We start from the raw sequence: 21,096 nt of genomic DNA on the forward strand, positions 1-21,096 counted from the left end.
TAATATGATATTTCGTTCTTATAGAATAAAATTAATATAATATATATATTTCAAAATATATTAAAATATGAATTTTGATTATCTTTAAATTGTTATTTAATTTTAACATATATATATATATATATATATATATATATATATATATATATATGTATATATGAGGGATTCGTTTACTCTAGGAGTAAGTTTACCTATACTTATTCAGTTCGATAACTCATGTTTTACATCAAATTTCAACGATCCAACCGTTGAATTTAAATTTCTTTATGCACAGATCAAGTTTGTAAATTTTTAATTTTTTTTAAAATTATTTAATACTTTGTTTCATTAATTCAAATCAATGTATAAAATGATTTTATGATTATCTGTCAATTTGAATCAATAAAATGAAGTATTAAATGATTTTCAAATTTTTTTAAGAATTTGCAAACTTAATTTATGCATTAAGAACTTTAATTTCAACGGTTGGATCATTAAAATTTGACATAGAAGATGAATTATTGAACAGAGTAAGTGTACCTAAACTTACTCCATAGATCAAATTTGCAAATTTTTAAAAAATTAAAAATTATTTGATACTTCATTTCATTAATTCAAATAGGTATATAAAATCATTTTATGATTCTATCAATTTGAATTAATAAGACGAAGTATCAAATAATTTTCAAATTTTTTAAAAATTTGCATACTTGATCTATGTATTAAGAATTTTAATTTTAACGGTTGAATTGTTAAAATTTGATGTAAAACATGAATTATTGAACGAAGTAAGTTTAAATAGACTTACTACTAAAATAAACGGATCTTTTCTCATATATATATATATATATATATGATAGAAGATTGAACCCTAAAATTAAATAAAGATATAAGTTCAAGGTAAAATCTTTTAAAAAGTTATTAAAGAGGCGAATATTATCGTAATGCACTCATTGCTATTCTTATACCACCACCATTTACTAGCTCCAACAATGCCAAACTCCTATAGTCATATATTGGCATTCAGCCCTAAAATATACCTGCCAAAGGTTTTTGAGATAACAAATTGATGCCAAAAAATTTCAAGAATAAAAAAAAACTCACCTTTAATTTTGATGACTAACTAGACCGCGGACTGTACGAGTGATGCACGGGTAAATTCTAGAGGATGTTATAGTATATTGACATCTTTATAGTGTTTAATTTTTTTTTTAAAAAAAGAAGATTTCGTAGTATTCACAATCTTATTGCAATGAAAATGAACTGATTTTGCTGTTGTAGAAAAACAAAAAGATTTCATTGGTAAAATTTCTATAATAAGGAATCTAATTTAGTACATTACTATGGAAGACTAACGCATGAAATGCATTTGATTAAATATATTTGTTGGTAAGAAAATTTGATGAGGATGTTGGATATCTACATTTTATAAACAAAATATGTACTCATCGTAATATATAACATAACAAAACTGCAGTTAATTAAATATGTATAAAAAAATAAAAATGACTATCTAAAAAGGAAGTCTTTTAATTAGTTATCTAAAATATAATGCTGTTTGGATAATTTCTATCAAAGCGTCTAACACACGTTTTAGTTTTGGATCATTTCTAAGATGAATAATATATATTTTTTCTATCAAGTCTATAGCATTACTAAAATCCCTATGTCTACTTGTTAAGTGGCACTTATTCTTTGTCTTATGCTACCATTTAAGGTCGCAAACCTACCTTCTGTTGTTTTCATCTTCCAACACACATGTTTTACATTTTGTAGGAATGTCACAATAGTAAAATTAACTGCAAAATCACTCCAATAATTATATCATAGTTAATTCATAATGTTCTTTACACATCAATCAGAATTCAAATACCTAATCACATACTTAAAAAAAATAAGGTTATCTATATTGATCATGTCATATCTCATTGGTCATCTTAAGTTTGCTTACCAAGATAGGTCATTTTTGTTAAAGTGTATTTATTTAACCACGCTAGGCTTCAAGACATCCAAAATGACTTAAACCTAATATGCTAACTTATTTAAGTCAATAATAATTTATTATTAAGCTTAAATATATTTTATCTCTATAAAATTAACTAATTTTGATTTTGATCTTTATAAAATTTTTTCTTTTATTTTTCATCCTTCTAAATTTTATAAACATTGTTTTCGATCTTTATAAAATAAATAAATTTTGATTTTAATTTTGATAAATTACTTCTTTTATTTTCATCCCTTTAAAATTTAAAGTCCCTAAGTTTGCTCCTCAAATGTTACTTTAAAGTAAATAAATAAAAATTATTTTAAAAATTTAGACAAAATTTTAAAGGTATCAAACATTGATATATTACTAACATTAGTGGATAACATCTAAAATGATCACTTAACCTTTTAATAAATAATAAATTGTTAAAAATGATAACAAAAAACAAGGACTAAAAATAATATTTTCAATTTTAAAGAGATGAAAAACAAAAATTTATACACAGACCAAAATCAAAACTAACCAATTTTATAGGATTAAAAACATATTTGAACGTTAATATTATTACATTTTGAAATTAAATATTTATTAGTTTATTAAAGACTTACGCTTAATGCCTTGCATATTAATTTACACCTATTAGCCTATGTAGATGCTTTTTAATCTATTTAAAATTAAAATGTCTTGATACAAAATAAACTTTCAAATTATGCCATTGCCATACCAAGCTTTTTAAATGGTCGAATCTAGGTAGTCACATGCCCACTCTTTTAATAATAAATCCCGGGGGAATAGAATCCTGATCAGGAATGGTTTTGAAGTGCACTTGGAATAATGAACAAGTGCAAATCTACAATGCCTTTAAAAGTAGACCTTTCTATCACATGAAAGGATCATAGGGATATATGAGATTCCCATGGCCACGCTAGGACCTCACGACATTATAAGACAAAATTTCACTCTCCAAGACACTCGGGGATGGTGGCCATAATTTTGTTCCAGCACATTCTCGTATGCATTTTTTAGCGCTTACAGCGCAGACCATAGCCTCTTTTAGGCAGTGGATTCGACAATGAGAAGTATCCCTATTGATGTCTCTTTAAGCTCAATATCAATTACTCCGCAACACTTCCGTTGATATCTGAAAACAAATACTCTCTTACATTGTGAATATTTTTCTTCCACATCAAGCACTAAGACTCTTCAATCTGAAGTAGCTTCAAAGATTCTGGACCAACAAGGAATATACGTCGTGAGGTTTGATATCTGAAAACAACTACTCCTTTGTAGGCTGTCCTGGGCACGCCATCCTGGAAATAGTCGAATACAGCGAAAAAATGAAGGGCAAAATTAGATCTATCCACAAGAAGAAAAAGGCCGGGGGTGGGGGGGGGGGGGGGGTCTGTACGCACAACTACACTACATATAATCTTACGAGCATGTGCAGATGTAACCAATGAGTTCAAATGTAAGTTCAACCTTGTATACAAAATAACTGCATTTATTATTCACCATCCTACCCAACCAACAAACCAAACGAATGTAGAAGAACTTCTGAGGAATCCTTAACTTTATTGATCCACTTGGGAAAATTAACTACCATAGCATGCCTGACTTCTGATGCAGATCTCACAACCTTCTAACATGTCTAGACACAGGAGATTTTAACCTAACTTTTTGTTTCAAATTTCACCCCGGACTCAGACTAGGGTGGTTGCATTCTAAAACTAGTCCAATGTATAATCTGCCACACAGCAGATTAAAATCAGGCATAATTCAGACTAGAGCGGTTGCATTCTAAAACTAAACCGTTGCATATTACGATGCATTGCCTTTTTGAAGTTAAGAACAAAAATAGTTGAAATTAAAATACCTTCCATTCTTGAAATATACCAAATTGGCGAGCAATGTTTTCAAAGTCTAACTGATCTTTATATTTGATGCGCACATCACCATCTATATTATATGCCTTTAGAACCATGTCAGCTCCATAGATAGGTGTAGCTTTCTTAACAATGTTGGCAAAGTGCATAGTGTATTTATCCTGGAAAGAGCAAAACAAAACTCACATACCATTACAGCATTTCTTTACACATATTCAAACAAAAACACAATGCAGCATCTCACCTCCAGTAAATAGCTCAAATCCATTTTTTTCCAATCAACCTTCCAACAATCGAAAGCAAAATAACATCATTCTAATAATAAGAGACATATTTAAGACTTTTTTTTTATAAAGCGTGTGTACCTTGACATCATTCAGCTTGATTGGCTCAAGATATTGCTTAAAAAACTGTCCCAAACTAGAACCCTGTAAAAATTACAGGACTTCTACAGTTCCATGAACAAAACTCACATACAAGGAATTGGTAGTAAATGGGAAGTAAAAACAGTAAAATATAGAAGCTATGATATCTGTTTCAACTTTTTATAGCTCTCTTTATCATTTTAATGAATGGAAGGATTAACTACACCGAGGACAGTGCAATATTTTTCTAGAAAAACATAACAAAAACAAAAATACAAAAAATGATGTGAAGGAGAATGAACAAAGCCACCTTATTGAAGAAACCACAGACTGAATAAGATAAAGAAGCTAAAAAGACACAGATGTCTCTGATTTTTCTTGTTCAAAGTTCGACAAACATCCAATCCAACACAACAAAATCTTATCATGTAAGAAACATCATGATCTATAGTCAATGAATATGCAAAAGAAAATATAAACATTTAACATGAAAAAAAAATTTCCTGCTCCAAATTACCCATGAATGCATGCCATCTGTAACTAAATAAAGAAATAAATTATAAGACAAGATTCCTATTCACCCGGAATAGGCAACTTTGCAAGTAAATATGGAGCATATCACCAAGTTTATTTTAGTTTTTCCTACACTGATAAAAAGTCTGAGTTTCATAGGATACATGTCTGCAAATGGTTCTACAGAATACATTTTTTTTGCATAAAAGGTCAATCTTCTAAGTACAATTAGCATACTTACATGCTCACCAAAATTATATGTTCTGCATACTTCAGGTCGGATAAATTGCCGTCCTTTGTGATTCTCTTTCAGTCTCAACCAGTCGTCCCAATAAGTGAATTTTTGTCAAAGAAAAAATTATGTACATAAATATATTTTACTGAAATTGAGCAGGTGAATCCTAAATAAGGAAATCTGATAAGAATCTAGGGAGAGCCACACCACAAAAACTAGTTGTTGTAGTTGGTGACCCCAAAAGACAGTTTAAAACCCTATCTTAGATGTATTATTGGGCCACCCATATTCTAAATATATTTTGTGGGAAGAGTTTAGCTCTAAAGTCCAAATTCTACGACAGTTTAAAACCCTATCTTAGATGTATTATTGGGCCGCCCATATTTGTCCATACTCTAGATGTCAATTCCTAATAGGGTGTTGTTATTGCGTCATCTGCATTTGTTCATACTCTAAATGTCTAGTCTTGGGTGTGAAGGGGTTTGTTGAGATCTCACATTGATTAGAGATATTGACCAATATAATATTTATAGGGTTTTGGCAATTCCCACCTTACAAGCCTATTTTGTAGAATTAAGTTAGGCTGTAAGTCCAAATTTTAAAATGATATAAGAGTTTATCCTATATTTGTTATTAGGTCACCTTTATTTGTCTATGTTCTTGATTTATATTCCTAAGCATGAAGTAGTGTTGTTATTGGGTCACCCACATTTGTCACTTGAAATTTAGAATATGGCACAATTAGTTGAGTATCCTCAGCTGATGTATTTCATATATTTCATATATATATATATATGAACAGTGACGAACAATTACAACCTTAGAAAAAGGCCACTGCCTAACCCATTGGCAAAATTCAGCTTTATACATATGTACTATTACATATAATAAACTATTATTTCAACTCCCCCTCAAGCTGGAGCATATAGATTGTATGCACCAAGCTTGGAACATATAAATTGAATTCTAGGTCCTCTTAAGAACTTAGTTAGAATGTCTGCAAGCTGATCATTAGTGTTGATAGACTTAGTACTAAGCTACCTTGGACAACATCTTCTGATTTGGGTCCATAGGACTATCAATAGGCTTGCAATTTTCCAAACCTATCTCCTTTAGAATATCAAGAGCATATTTTCTTTGTGAAATTACACACCTTCATTTGACGGGGGAGATTTTAGCAACATCATTCCCTATAATCACTATATCATTGACAAAGACAATTAAATAAACACATCCCCAGGAGAAGGATGGCAATAGACACATCATTCCTTGTGATCACCATTTCAACCCAAAGCCTTGCATAACATGGCTGAATTTCCCAACCAAGCTCAAGGAGATTGTTTGAGATCATAAAGAAACTGACGCAATTCCTAGACCAAACTCCCCCTGAGCAACAATTCAGAAGGTTGCTCCACGTAGATCTCCTCCTGAAGGTCACCGTGAAGGAAAACATTTTTAATGTCAAGTTGGTGGAGACCAATGACAAATAGAAGCCATAGCAAGGAAGAGCAAAATTGTGGTGATTTTGGCCACTAGAGAGGCATTATGAACAAAACAAATACAACAAATACCTAGGGAGAGACATGAAATAATGAGTCTTTTTAAAAAATTAATTGAGTGAGAAATTTGATTTTCCAGCGAGGAAGAGGGCATTCTTCCAAAATGAACATGTCTTGAATGATCTGAGTATCTCTAAAATTTTAGAGTCTACTGTCATAGAACGACACAAAGCTAAAAAACAAGTTTCTCCCCTAAGATAGATTTTCGATAGGAGCGCTAGAAAATTGGAAGAACAGACCTACAAAGGCCATTTCAGGGACAAGGACGAAGACGATTTATTTTTTTTCTAAAAGAAAAAATTTGAACACCAAGACCAACAACTCCAAGTAAGTCGAAACAAAGAACCAAGGGAAAGAATGGGACAAGAAGGAGGTGACAAAGTTGTTTGGGGTGTTCTGACGAGATTCCAACAAATAGAGGATAGCAAATGAACTGCATGTGCTAGACAAGGCACTAAAGAGGATTGGCACGTGAGAGAGCGTGCTAAAAGGGCACCAGAGATGATTGGCATGTGAGAAAGCATGCTTGAGTTTTAGGCCACCTAATTTCTTGGATTGGATTACGCTCCTTGAGGTGCACCTAACCCTGAGTTTGTTGAAGAAAAAGGTGGTGGCCGATGACAACATGAACGAATGGACTCAAAAGATAACTGAGGGTGGCCAATTCTAGATTGTAGAGCCATATTCCAAAGATGGAAAATAAGATACCAAGGAAACAAGGAAAATAGTCCAACAACTCAAAGAAGAATCCTTGGGGGACCAATTGTCAAATTCTAGAGTCTGGAAGGTGTCTAGTGTCTAGGAAGTGCCGACGAGTAGAACAATGGTGGTGCTTGTAGAATCTGACAACTAGATGGAGGCGTGAGAACTACACACACTTGACAGAGCTCCTTGTAGAGGTGGTGTGTGTAGGTGTGTGAGACTTTTGACATTGCGCAACCACCTAATAAGATGGACTTATAAGACACTTGCGAGGGCAATGGAGGTGGCATGATGAAGTTCTAGTGATTGGAGACTTGCACATCAATGGTGCGTGCATGTGAACCATGTGCATGGACAATATGTGAAACAGTACGCATGAATAGTCACGTGAAATATAGTGACAACAGTTGATTGGTGATGCTGACAGATAGCGACTAGCAAAGATGATAGTGGCCGACGAATGGTAAACAGAGGATAGCAGCGACAGACAGGAGCCAGAGGAAAACTAATAGACACCAATAGGATCTTACCCTTCCTGATACCAACTTGAGATTTAGAATATGGAAAAATCAGGTTAGTATCCTCAGTTGATGTATTTCATATATATAGAGATGAATAGTTGCAACTTAGAAAAAGATGAACAATGACGAACAATTACAACCTTAGATAAAGGTTATTGCCTAACCCATTGGCAAAATTCAGCAAAATACAACTTTATATAGTTGTACTATTACATATAATAAACTATTATTTCAACAGTCCACACTTAGATGTCTAGTCATGGGCATGAAGGAGGGTGTTGAAATCCCACGTTGATTAGAGATATGACCAATGTAACCCTTATAAGGCTTGGGCAACTCTCACATCACAAGTCGGGTTTAGCAAGATTGAATTAGGCCTTAATCCCAAATTTTAAGAATTGCTATTCCTATATGATAAATAGCTTTACCAATATTTCCTTTTTTGGAATCCTACCAAAAAAACAAAAATTGCAAACACAAACAAGAATAATTACTGAAATATTAAGGATATGCTTTTGGCCATTTCGGTGATAGCTCATCCCATGTAGATCTGGCTAGCATCCATCCTAGTCCAGGAAAGAAGTCTGAGCGATAAAGTTCATCTGCATATTAGACCAAAATAATTCATCAAAATAGAAGTGATCTTCTAAGACATCATAATATTTTCATGAACATGATTTCCTTTGTGAATGCATCATACCCTGTAAAAGAAGTTAATATAGGAAGTAAAAGATCTCATGTTTAGAAACTCATATCTATGCATGTAAGATTACTTGGCATGTGTTGATAAAACCAAATAAATATGCATTGAAATCCAATATTTTTTCTTCTTAAGTGTTTAAGTAAATTTTAGAAAATATTATGACCAAGGAAGACAAGGCTAAAGGCAACTATAGGTCAACAGTGGAACAAGGAGGGTCAAGAAATACCATTGCTGATGAAAAACGCATGAGCCCTTCAAATTGAAGTTTATGTGACCTGTTGTAAATAAAAATATCTTAGGTGATTTAATATTATTTTAGGAGATTTGCTATAATATTTTCTTATTTCTTTTATATTTGTTTATTTTCATACTTACTTGTTTTAGGTACAAATGTATCTCTATAATAGGGTAAGAGAAGAATGTAATTAGTATGATTCAAATTAATAATATTCTCTCTTTCAACTTGGTATCAGAGCTCCCAATCTTGGGAGCTCAATTTCTGTTGCCCTAAACATAATAAAAATCTAAGACACTACCACTTTCGTAGCTGCCGCTGCCCTCGCCGCCACCATCGTTTAAGTCATTTGTGAGCCAGAAGGGAGCGTTGCACCGCCACAATCTGCCCCTTTTCCTGGCGTGTGTAGGCCATGTGCACATCTCTGACAAGACCCACTTGTCGACGACCACCTAGAAAGGCTCGCCAGCAACCCCCCAACCCATTCCAAGGGGTGGTGTCATCCAAATCCTTCCAGTTTATTGCAGATTCGAGTTCTTTGTCTCTCTCCCGTTGTTCATTTTCGAGTTCATCCATGGGTGATGCACATTCCCATCTCTTTCGATTGGAATGAGATATTACAACATGTAAGGTAGAGATTCATCGTCTAAAAATGATGATCAAATCTATGAGTAAGCCTTTTGACTCATGTACTCTGTCTATGAAGAGTAAGAGTACTTTCAATACTTTTGGCTTCGTTTCTCAGGGAGTTTGCATTCTTGATTTTGGAGCAACAGATCATATGATTCCCTTTTTTTCACTCTTTGCATCATATTCCAAAACAAACACCAAACAGTTCATTACAGTTGCTAATGGAAATAATGTGTCCATTATTGGCTCTAACAGCATTCAACTTGAACACTCTATTTTCTTACATAATGTCTTACATGTCACAAAATTGGCTAACAATCTTATCTCTATACAAAAACTCACTATGAACTTGAATTGTTTAGTAACATTCTTTCATTCTTATTGTTCCTTTCAGGAACTTGCCACGGGAAAGACGATTTTAATTGCTAAAAAGCAAGGTGGATTATACTTCCTAAAGCAAAAAGGGGATGGTGATAAGAACATGGAATCAACCTTAAGTCACCATGCAAAGACTGATACATAGGCCACCTCTCAAATATGGCTTCAACATAAGAGGCTTGGACATCCTCCTTTAAGTCTTATTAAATCTTTGTTTCCACATTTGTTCACAAAAGTTTTTGTTGAATCCTTTAGTTGTGATGTTTGTCAGTTGTCTAAATACCATCGTTCTTCTTTTCCAATTAGTGGTAATAAGAGTTCTTTCCCATTTGATTTAATACATTTTGATGTGTGGGGTCTTGTTGTGGAATCTATCTCTGGAGCTAAATGGTTTATGACATTTATTGATGGTTGTACATGGGTAACATGAACATACCTAATGAAAAAGAGGTTGGTCAAATATTTATCAACTTCTTCCATCTTGTTAAAAATCACTTTGGTAAGTCCATAAAAAGAATAAGAATTGATAATGGTATAGAATATGTGAATCATGAGATGCCTAAATTTATCACTGATAATGATATTGTACATGAACTTACGTGTATTAATACCCCTCAACCAAACGAGGTTGTAGAAAGGAAAATTCGTCATCTCCTAGAAGTTACTAGAGCCTTACTCTTCCAAATGTCTGTTCCTAACACTTTCTGGGGAGAAGTTGTCTTAACCTCCACCTATCTCATTAACAGGTTACCCACTCAAGTCCTTAATGGTGTTAGCCCTATTGAATTGTTTCAATCATTGGTTCCTTCTTCCCCATTGATATCAAGTTTACTTTGTCATGTTTTTGGTTGTGTTGCTTTTGTCCATTCACATTGTCCTCATAGAGGTAAATTAGATCTGAGGGCAATCAAATGTGTCTTTGTTGGTTACCTTTCAAATAAAAAGGGGTACAAATGTTATCATCCTCGGAGTTGTAAATTCTGTCTCCATGGATGTTACCTTCAATGAAAATGAGTCCTTCTTTGTCTATCCTCGGCTTTAGGGGGAGAAAAATTTAGAACCCGAAGACGAGTCTTTCTTAGAGTTATTGCCATTTTTGTCTCTATAAAATGTCCAAAATGAAGAAGAGGAAGAGGAAGACAAGTTTTTTAGCATAAAACATAAAATAAGAAAAAATCCACCTTAGTTCCACAATAAAAGGAATCGTCTAACTCATAGGTAAATGATACTAAAGGTAATTTGGGAGAAGTGTTAATGATGATACTCATATCCCTATTGCTTTGAGGAAAGGAAAAAGATCTTGTGTTAAATATCCTATTTCACAGTATGTCTAACCACTTGTCTGCTCAACATCAAAGTTTTATAGCTATCATTGATTCAGTAGATATCCCAACTTTAATCCAAGAGGCTATGAGAAAAGAACACTAGATTCTAGTCATGAAAGAAGAAATGAAGACATTGGAAAAGAACTCAACATGGGAGATTGTAGACAGGCCTAAAGACAAGAAAATTATAAATGCAGATGGATATTCACAGTAAAGCATAGAGTTGATGGGATAGTAGAAAGATACAAAGCAAGATTGGTAGCAAAAGGGTACACACAGACTTATGGGATAGACTATGAGGAGACATTTGCACCAATGGCAAAGATGAATACAGTACGAGTTATACTTTCCCTTGCAACTCATTTTGGTTGGGACTTACAACAAATTGATGCAAAGATTGCTTTTCTTTATGGAGATTTAGAAGAAGTTTACATGGAAATTCCACCAAAATTTGAAGCTTCAGCTAAAGAAAATAAAGTATGTAGATTAAAAAAGGTCTTGTATGGGCTCAAACAATCTCCACGAGCATTGTTTGGGAGATTTATCCAGACAATGATTTCTTTGGGATTCAAACAAACTCAAGGGAATCATACTTTGTTCATAAAACATTCCCCAAATGGTAAACTTACAATACTTCTAGTCTATGTAAACGACATGATCCTTGCAGGTGATGATGAAGAAGAAAAATTGACCTTGAAGAAGAAATTAGCAACAAAGTTTGAAATGAAAGACTTAAGAAGATTAAAGTATTTCTTGGGAATTGAAATTGCTTATTCCAAGAAGGGAATATTTATCTCTCAAAGAAAGTATGTCCTTGATTTTCTTAAAGAAACGGGAAAGTTGAGATGCAAGACCTTAGGAGTTCCAATTGAACAAAATCACAAAATTAGAAGTGAAGAAAGTCCACAAGTGGAAAATACCAATATAAAAAATTGGTAGGGTAACTAATTTACCTATCACACACTATACTAGACATTGCTTATGTTGTGAGTGTAGTTAGTCAGTTCATGCATGAATATGGCAGTTGACAAGATCCTTCAGAACTTGAAGTTAAGTCTAGGAAATGGATTACTATTCAAAAGAGGAGACACAATGTCTATGGAAATATATACTGATGCAAAACTATGCAAGGTCAGTCACAGATAGGAGATCTACTTCTGGATATTGCATGTTCTTTTGGGGGGGGGGGGGGAATTTGGTGACTTGAAGGAGTAAGAAACAAAATGTAGTTACTCGGTCTAGTGCAAAAGCTGAATTTCAAGCCTTGGCACATGGCATATGTGAAGGGCTATGGATGAAGATTATTCTTGATGACCTTAGAATTCAAATTGAGCTATCTATGAAGTTGTTTTGTGACAACAAGTCATCCATCAACATTGCTTATAACCTAATTCAACATGACAAGACCAAGCATATTGAGATACACAAACACTTCATCAAAGAGAAGTTGGACAATGGTCTTATTGTTACAACTCATGTCCCTACAAGACTTCAAGTGACAGATGTATACTCACTAAGGGACTATCTACTAACAAATTTCAAGAGTTGATAAGCAAGTTGGGAATGATTGATATTCATCTATTTACTTGAGGGAAAGTGTTGTATCTTAGAATAGTGGATTTAAGCCTAACTCAACCCTTCAAAACCGACTTGTAAGGTGAAGGTTGCTTTTCACTTATATACTATTTAATTGCCTAATCTCTAGTCGATGTGGGACTTGAGTTTCTCTTAATACACCCCCCTCACGTCTAGCACTATTGGGCTTGGTACGTGGATAAATGGTAGGTGACCCTTTTTAATGATCTAGGATTGGCGAGACTTTAATACACCCCTCATGCCCATGGTGCATGTATCAATGAATGGTAGGTGACCCTTTTTTTAATGGCGGGACTTGAATACACCCCCTCATGCCCATGGTGCATGTATCAATGAATGGTGGATGACCCATTTTTAAGAATCTAGGATAGCTCTGATACCATCTCAGAATAGTGGATTTAAGCCTAACTCAACCCTATAAAACCGGCTTGTAAGGTGAGGGTTGCTTTCCACTTATATACTATTTAATTGTCTAATCTCTAGTCGATGTGGGACTTGGGTTTCTCCCAATATTGTAAATAAAAATATCTTAGGAGATTTGATATAATCTTTTCATATTTCTTTTATATTTGTTTATTTTCATTGTTATCTGTTTTAAGGACAAATGTATCTCTATAATATGATAAGAGAAAAATGTAATTGGAAATTGACCCTTTCAACTTGATCCTCGGCCTTTTATTATTTTGAAAAAAAAATGGTTGGAAATTGGACTTTCTCTATTGTTCCTCCCTCCCTTCATCAAGCCTTTCCTTTGGTGGTTGGAAATTAGGGTAGCATAAATAAAAAAACAAAAAATCATTTCAAAAAGTATATTAGAGAAAAGTGTTGTAAATTGTAATTTAAATGAGTCTATAGAGAAATTATTGTAATTTTATTAACAGTTTGCATTTTTTTGACAGAAAAAGAAGTTCGTAAAGAAGGAATAGAATTGCAAAGACAAGTTGTCCACCAGAAAACAACTAAAAAAGGAAGTCACAAAGAAAAAGTAAAAAAAATTAAAAAATAAGTCCATGCATAACGGCAGCCAAATGGAAATATTAGAATTGTGAGTCTTAAAGATTGGAGAAGGAGAGAGTGAGAGAAAGAGAGAAGGATTAACAAAGAAAGGGAATTGTATTTTCAATAATGAATCTGTAATACAATTGTCCTATTTATATGTTTCAAAAGCTTTAAAGGAAGCTATAGAAACATTGACCTGTTGAACAGGTAATCAAGCTAAAACAGAAAACAACTAACTGAAAAATAACCCTATACATTGATAAATCTAGTACAATATTAAGGAGTAAAGATATACTCCAATATCCCCCCGCAAGATCAAGTGGGGTGAGACGAAGAGTCAACCAACTTGAGCTTGGTCCGAAGTTCACAAAACCGAGATGGAGACAAAGCTTTGGTAAGAATGTCAGCATATTGGTCAATGGCTGGAACATGAACCACGTGAAGGAGATTGGCAGCAACTTTTTCACGAACAAAGAAGAGATCCAGCTCCATATGCTTGGTCCGAGCATGAAGAACAGGATTATGGGCTAGTGCAACGGTGCTCATGTTGTCACAATAAACGACAGGAGTATGATGAGAAACATGTAATTCAGAGAGTAAGGTTTGAATCCACATGACTTCAGCAGTGGCAAGTGCAAGACTTCTGTATTCGGCTTCAGTGCTGGAGCGAGCAACAACTGTTTGCTTCTTGGACCACCAAGAGATAAGATTGGGTCCAACGAAGATGGAGGCACCAGAGGTAGATCTACGATCATCAGGATCAGAAGCCCAATCAGCGTCACAGTAGGCACGAATAGACAAAGGAGAGTCAGATGGAGCTGGGTGCAGATGTAATCCCAGGAACATGGTGCCTTTTAAGTATCGAAGAATGCGTTTGATAGCAGACCAGTGTTGTTCCAGTGGATTGGACATGAACTGACAGACTTTGTTGACCGAGAAGCTAATTTCAGGTCGAGTGATTGTGGCATATTGTAAGGTACCAACACAGATCTGTATAAGGACACATCTAGGAATTTCTCTGAACCTGTTTTAGATAATTTGCATCCATTGACCATGGGGGAAGAGATAGAATTAGAGTTTTCCATGTTGGTGCGATTGAGGAGATCACGAATATATTTGCTTTGGGTTAGGGTAAGGGAGCCATCAGAGTTAGATTTAACCTCAATGCCAAGAAAATAATCTAAGCAGCCAAGATCCTTGAGGGAGAAGGCTGAGTTGAGTTGGGAAATAATACTCTATAGGACAGAAGAATTATTTCCGGTGATAATAATGTCATCTACCTAGACAAGAACATTATTGCCATGGTAATAAACAAATAGGGAAGGATCACACTTGTTGATCTGAAAGTTGAGTTGAAACAATGTAGCTTTAAGTTTATCAAACCAAGCACGTGGTGCTTGTTTAAGACCATAAATTGCCTTATGAAGTTTGCAGACCAGTGTTTTATCCGATGATTCAAAACCTGGAGGTTGAGACATATATACCTCTTCTTCAAGATTTCCATTTGGGAAAGCATTGTTGACATCCAACTGTTGAATTGACCAATGATGGGTGAGGGCTAGGGTGAGAATGAGACGGATGGTCACAGGCTTAACAACTAGTGAAAAAGGTTTCATTATAATCAAAACCAAATTGTTGATGAAAGCCCTTTGCAACTAGGCGGGCCTTATATTTGTGAACAGTACCATCAGGATTTTCTTTGACACGAAAAACCCACTTACAACCAATGGCTGTTCTATTTGAGGGAAGAGAGACTAGAGTCCAGGTTCCATTGTCCATTAAAGCATTGTATACCAACTTCATGGCAGCGAGCCAGGTATCATTAGCCAAGGCTTGTTTGGTACTTTTGGGTTCAGTATGTGTGAGTAAAAGAGTGGGTTGAAGACGGGGTTTGACAATGCCAGCTTTGGCCCTGGTAGTCATGGGATGAATGTTGGCAATTGGAGCAGTTGCATGAGTGGGTAAAGAGGTGGATGAAGGTGGGAGAAGGGTAGAAGATGAACTAGGTGAAGTAGTAGCAGGGCTGGATGGAGAAATAGAGACAGAAGGTGCAGGAGATGTGTTTTGAGAGATGATAGGAGGAGAATTAGTGGGCATAGGAAGCTGTGGACTGCAATAACAAGGGGAACAAAAATTGAGGAAGTGGGTGGATGGTTGGCTTTGGCAGGGAATAAACTTGGGTAAGGAAAACAATTTTCACAAAAAATGACATCTTTGGAGATAAAAATTCTGCCAGTAGGGGCCAGACACTTGTAACCTTTATGAGAGGTGGAGTAACCCAAGAACACACACTATTGAGAATGAAGTTGAAGTTTGTTCTTGTTGTAGGGTTGAAGGTGAGGAAAACAACAACAAAAAATTCTGAGGAAGTTGTAGTTTGGTAGCTGACGAAATAATTTTCTGAATGGAACATCATGCTGAATGGAAGATGAAGGCAGTCTATTAATGAGATAGACACTGGTTAGGAAGGCATAATCCCAAAAATGCATAGGGAGGTGAGCTTGGGCCAGCATAGTAAGACCTAATTCAACAATATGGCGGTGTTTGCATTCCACAACGCCATTTTGATGATGAGTGTATGGACAGATAAGGCGATGTTGAATACCATTTTGAGGCAGGTAGGAGGTGAAAGAACGAAATTCTCCTCCCCAATCAGTTTGAATAGCTTTAATAGGTAATTGAAATTGATTTTGAACCATAGCATGAAATTTTCTTAAAGATATCAAGCGTTTGAGCTTTGCTTTTGAGAAGAAAAATCCAAGTGAACCGAGTATTCTCATCAACAAAAGTAACATAGTATTGGTAACCATTATCAGACATAAATGGCGCAGGGCCCCATAAATCACTGTATATTAATTCAAAAGGTGTATTATATACTGTTTTAGATAATGTAGAAGGTAATTTGTGAGATTTGCCAAGACAACAAGGAGTACAAAAATCAGAAACGGTTTTATTGATGATAGGAAAATTGCAAAGTCTGAATACAGATTTTAGTACATCATTGTGAGGATGGCCCAGTCTAGAATGCCAAGTGACATAAGAAACAGAATTACAAGAAGCTGTAAGAGCAGAGGGTGTAATGGCTGATTGCTGTCTTGGTTGAAGCAGAGACGGAAATTGATACAGGCCATCAGGGCCAACAACTCCCATGAGGAGAGTCTCTTTAGTGTCCTGTGATTTAACCAAACAGAAGGTTGAGTGAAATTCAAAGTAGACAGAATTATCTTTGCAGAATTGACTCACACTAATCAGATTTTTGGTAATATTTGGAACATAAAAAAGGTTATTGAGAGTAAGAGAAATGTGAGGTTTGAGAGGGGAAGAAAATTCAGTTACACCTGAAGAATTTATGGGAAGACCTTGGCCATTGCCAATAATGATTTGATCTGACCCTTCAAAAGGAGTGAATTGCTGTATATTTTGAGACATGTTGGTGACATGATTGGATGCTCCTGAGTCTAGATACCACAGATTGGAACTAGGCGAAAAGGAAGTCATTGCCAAGGTCGAAGGTTGAGCTTGAAGGCTGCCAGTAGAGACAAGGTATGCTTGAGATGAGGTGGGGTTGGGTGGTCAAGAACCCAAAATACCATTAGAAAACCCAGGGGGACGCATTGCAGGTTGTGAGTGAAAGGGAGAGTTAGTGTACCCAAGGGCTGGGTTGGCAGATAAGGAGTTGTCAAAGGGTAGGGTTGGGACAAAATTGCTATCAAACCTATAATAGCAAGAGGATGCAATGTGGCCATAGCGATGATAGACTTGGCATTGAGTGCCAGAAAATCTGCCACGCCCACGTCCATAGCGATTGTTGGGTCGTCCACCACGACCATGCCATGCACCAGGTCTGCCACCACGGAAGGAAGCAAATTGAGTCTTGATGGGCAAGATTGGCTTGGGGTTGCAAGGTGGGGGAATTAGAACCCGAGGAGTTTTCAAGAAGATTGACAGAGATGAAGTTCTTTTTCTTGAATTTCTCAAGGTGTTAGATAAAATCAAGAGAGGTAAAATGTAATAGTGAAGCTTTATTATCATTGTTTTTGTAGAAAGAATACAAGGAGTGCTGAATATATAGAGAACTGTTTCTAAATACAGCAGCTAGAGAAAAGAGAGAAAACAGTTGTAAAAGCAACCAGCGGAGAGAGAAAAACAAGAGAGGTGGCAGGACAGCTGTCCACTAAAAGATTCTGAAGATATCCTAAAGATATCACAGAATGCAAAAAGCAAAAAGGACTAACAAACAAATATTCCCTTTTTGTTGTAACCCATATACACTAACAGCCCCCCTCAAACTCAAGGTGAAGTTTTGACACAAAAACTTTGCACTTTGAGTTTGTCCCTAAGAACTTCAAACCGAGCAGCAGACAAAGGCTTAGTAAGAAGATCAGCCCATTGATCAAGAGCTGGTATGTGATAAACCAGAAGTTGCTTGGAGAGGACTTTGTCACGAACAAAGAACACATCAATCTCCATGTGCTTTGTTTTGCCATGGAAAACAGGATTGTGAGCAATGGCCACCGCGCTTTGATTGTCACAGAGCAAAGTAGGTGTAGAAAAGGGAACCTTAAGTTCCTGCAGAAGAGCTTGAATCCAAGTTAATTCAGCAGAGGCTTGGGCTATACTGCGATATTCAGCTTCTGTGCTGGACCGAGCAATAACACGCTGTTTCCTGGACCACCAAGATATCAAATTGGGTCCAAAAAAGATAGCAGAACCAGAAGTGGACCTCCTGTCATCAATATCAGAGGCCCAATCAGCATCACAAAAGGCAGTGAGGGAGATGGGTCCATTTACAGCAGCAGGTTGCATATGAAGACCATAAGAGAGTGTGCCTTTTAAATACTTGAGGATTCGTTTGACAGCCACCCAATGGGAGTCAAGAGGAGTAGCCATAAATTCACAAACTTTGTTAACAGCAAAACTGATTTCAGGTCTTGTAAGTGTAGCATACTGTAAGGCACCAACAACAGATCGAAAAAGAGTGGGATCATGAAAGAAGTCATTCCCAGACCTGGACAATTTGCAGTTAGAGAACATAGGAGAAGGAGCACCATGAGCTTCAACCAAATTAGTTTTAAAAAGAAGGTCTCGAATGTACTTGCTTTGAGTCAGAACCAAAGACTTGTCAGGCAAGTATTTAACCTCAATACCTAGAAAGTAATCCAAGCTTCCCAATTGCTTTAAAGAGAAAATTGAGTCAAGTTGGTTGGTGATTTGTTGAATGAGCAAAGAAGAGCTGCCAGTGATAAGGATGTCATCCACATAAACTAGAATAAAAATGGTATGAGTTTGATGTTGGTACTGAAACAGAGATGGATCACATTTGCTAGCTTGAAAACCAAACCGAGTTAGAGTCAATTTTAATTTGTCAAACCACTGACGAGGAGCTTGTTTCAAGCCATAGAGAGCCTTGTTTAGCTTGCAAACCATACTCTTATCCCCAGCTTCAAATCCAGGAGGCTGCACCATGTAAATAGTTTCTTCCAAAGTGCCATTCAGAAAGGCATTATTTACATCAAGCTGAAATAGATTCCAATTATTGGTGAGAGCAAGAGTGAGAATAATACGAATAGTTATAGGTTTAATAACAGGGGAGAAAGTCTCATGAAAATCAAAACCATGCACTTGATGAAAACCCTTTGCAACCAGCCGAGCTTTGAGCTTATCTATAGAGCCATCAGCATTTTCCTTGACTCTGAAAACCCATTTACATCCAACTGCTTTGCGATCAGATGGCAGAGAAACTAAGTCCCAAGTATGGTTGAGCATTAAGGCATTGTACTCTTGTTGCATAGCAGAGAACCAGTTAGGATCAGCAAGAGCTTGTTTAACAGTTTTAGGTTCACTGTGAGCTAAGAACAGGGATGGATGTATCCGAGGATTATGAAAGCCAGATTTAGACCTGGTTTGCATAGGATGGTTATTAATGGTTCTTGGTATACTGGCAGTGGCAGTGGAAGAGGTAGGAGAAGAGACATTTTGTGAGGAAGACTCAGGAGATGAATGAGACACATTTTGGGAAGAAGATACTGAAGGAATGAATGATACACTTGAATCACCAATTTGAGAAGGCAAAGGAGGCTGCTGGGAGAGAACAGTTGAAGTGGTGCAAGGAGGAGACAAATCTGGATTGAGATTGAAGTATTGACATGGAGAGACATTTTGTGTAAGGCTTGGCTGAAACAAATCTGTGTAAGGAAATCTATGTTCATTAAAGATGACATCCTTTGAAATGTAAATTCGGCCAGAAGAAGAGAGACATTTGTACCCTTTGTGAGAATTTGAGTATCCCAGAAAAACACACTCCTGGGATCTGAAATTAAGTTTATGACTGGCATATGGTCTCAAGAAAGGAAAACAAGCACAACCAAAGGTTCTTAAGAATTTGTAATCTGGTGATTTGTTGAATAAAGTAGTGAAAGGAACATTAAAGTTTAATGCAGCAGAAGGCAATCTATTGATAAGATAAACAGCAGTGGTAAAAACAAAATCCCAAAATTTTAGAGGTAAGGAGGCATGATGAAGAAGGGTGAGGCCAATTTCAACAATATGTCTATGTTTCCTTTCAACCACACCATTTTGATGATGTGTGTGGGGACAAATCACTCTATGTTGGATTCCATTTGTGGCAAGAAACGAAGTAAAGGCGCGGTATTCCCCTCCCCAATCAGATTGAACACTTTTAATTTTGGTGTTGAATTGTAATTCAGCCATAGCCTTAAATTGTTGAAAAACAGATAGAGTTTCAGCCTTTGATTTTAAGGGATATATCCAAGTGTATTTAGAGAATGCATCAATAAAGGCAACATAGTAAAGATAACCAGAAAAAGATGTAATGTGAGATGGTCCCCATAAATCAGTGAAAATTAAATCCAAGGGGGCAAAATATATAGTTTGAGATGCAGAAGAAGGAAGTCTACGAGACTTTCCAACACAACAAGAGGAACAAAATTCAGTAACATGTGTATTTGATGAGAGAAGGTTACATTGTGTAAGAACAAGCTTAAGAACATGAGAATTAGGATGACCAAGTCTAGTATGCCACATAGTGGAAGAACTAGATACATCAGAATTTTTATTGAAATTGAAATTATCTAAGACAGCAGAAGTTGAGACAGCTGACTGAGAGGGTATTTGAGCCGAAGAAGTGACCAATGCCGAGGGACTTTGGAGCTTTAGATTTGGAAAAGAATAAAGCCCATCAGCATCAACAACACCTTGAAGAAGAACCTCATTGGTTTCCTGAGATTTGACAAGACAATGATTAGCATGAAACTCAAAGAAAACACAATTGTCTTTAGCAAACTGACTGACACTCAACAAATTTTTGGTGATAAGAGGAACATGGAGAAGATTATTCAGGTGAAACTTATATTGAGAGTTGATAGGAGAAACAAAAATGGAAGAACCAGAACCATTGATGTGCAAACCTTGACCATTTCCTATGAAAATCTGGTCTGGACCATCAAAATGCTCAAGCTGATGAATG

The 21,096-nt window shown here is 35.8% G+C and overlaps 1 protein-coding gene across 4 annotated transcripts in view; it reads right to left on the minus strand.

The window, feature by feature from the left end:
• Positions 1 to 2,650: 2,650 nt before the first annotated feature.
• CGL1 (alpha-1,3-mannosyl-glycoprotein beta-1,2-N-acetylglucosaminyltransferase) overlaps positions 2,651 to 21,096 on the minus strand; it is a 30,165-nt gene continuing 11,719 nt past the window's right edge. For all 4 annotated transcript variants that reach the window (XM_083073838.1, XM_083073836.1, XM_083073837.1 and 1 more), the window contains 6 exons: positions 8,256 to 8,346; positions 4,969 to 5,062; positions 4,215 to 4,277; positions 4,094 to 4,132; positions 3,840 to 4,010; positions 2,651 to 3,276 (listed from right to left, as the gene is read on the minus strand). In XM_083073838.1, coding sequence (XP_082929964.1) covers positions 3,160 to 3,276; positions 3,840 to 4,010; positions 4,094 to 4,132; positions 4,215 to 4,277; positions 4,969 to 5,062; positions 8,256 to 8,346 — 575 coding nt within the window. In that variant the 3' untranslated portion in view covers positions 2,651 to 3,159. The remainder of the gene's footprint in view (positions 3,277 to 3,839; positions 4,011 to 4,093; positions 4,133 to 4,214; positions 4,278 to 4,968; positions 5,063 to 8,255; positions 8,347 to 21,096) is intronic.

The sequence above is a fragment of the Cajanus cajan genome, chromosome 4 (genome assembly GCF_000230855.2).
Source record: "Cajanus cajan strain Asha chromosome 4, NIPB_CcT2T_4, whole genome shotgun sequence".
NCBI lineage: Eukaryota > Viridiplantae > Streptophyta > Magnoliopsida > Fabales > Fabaceae > Cajanus > Cajanus cajan.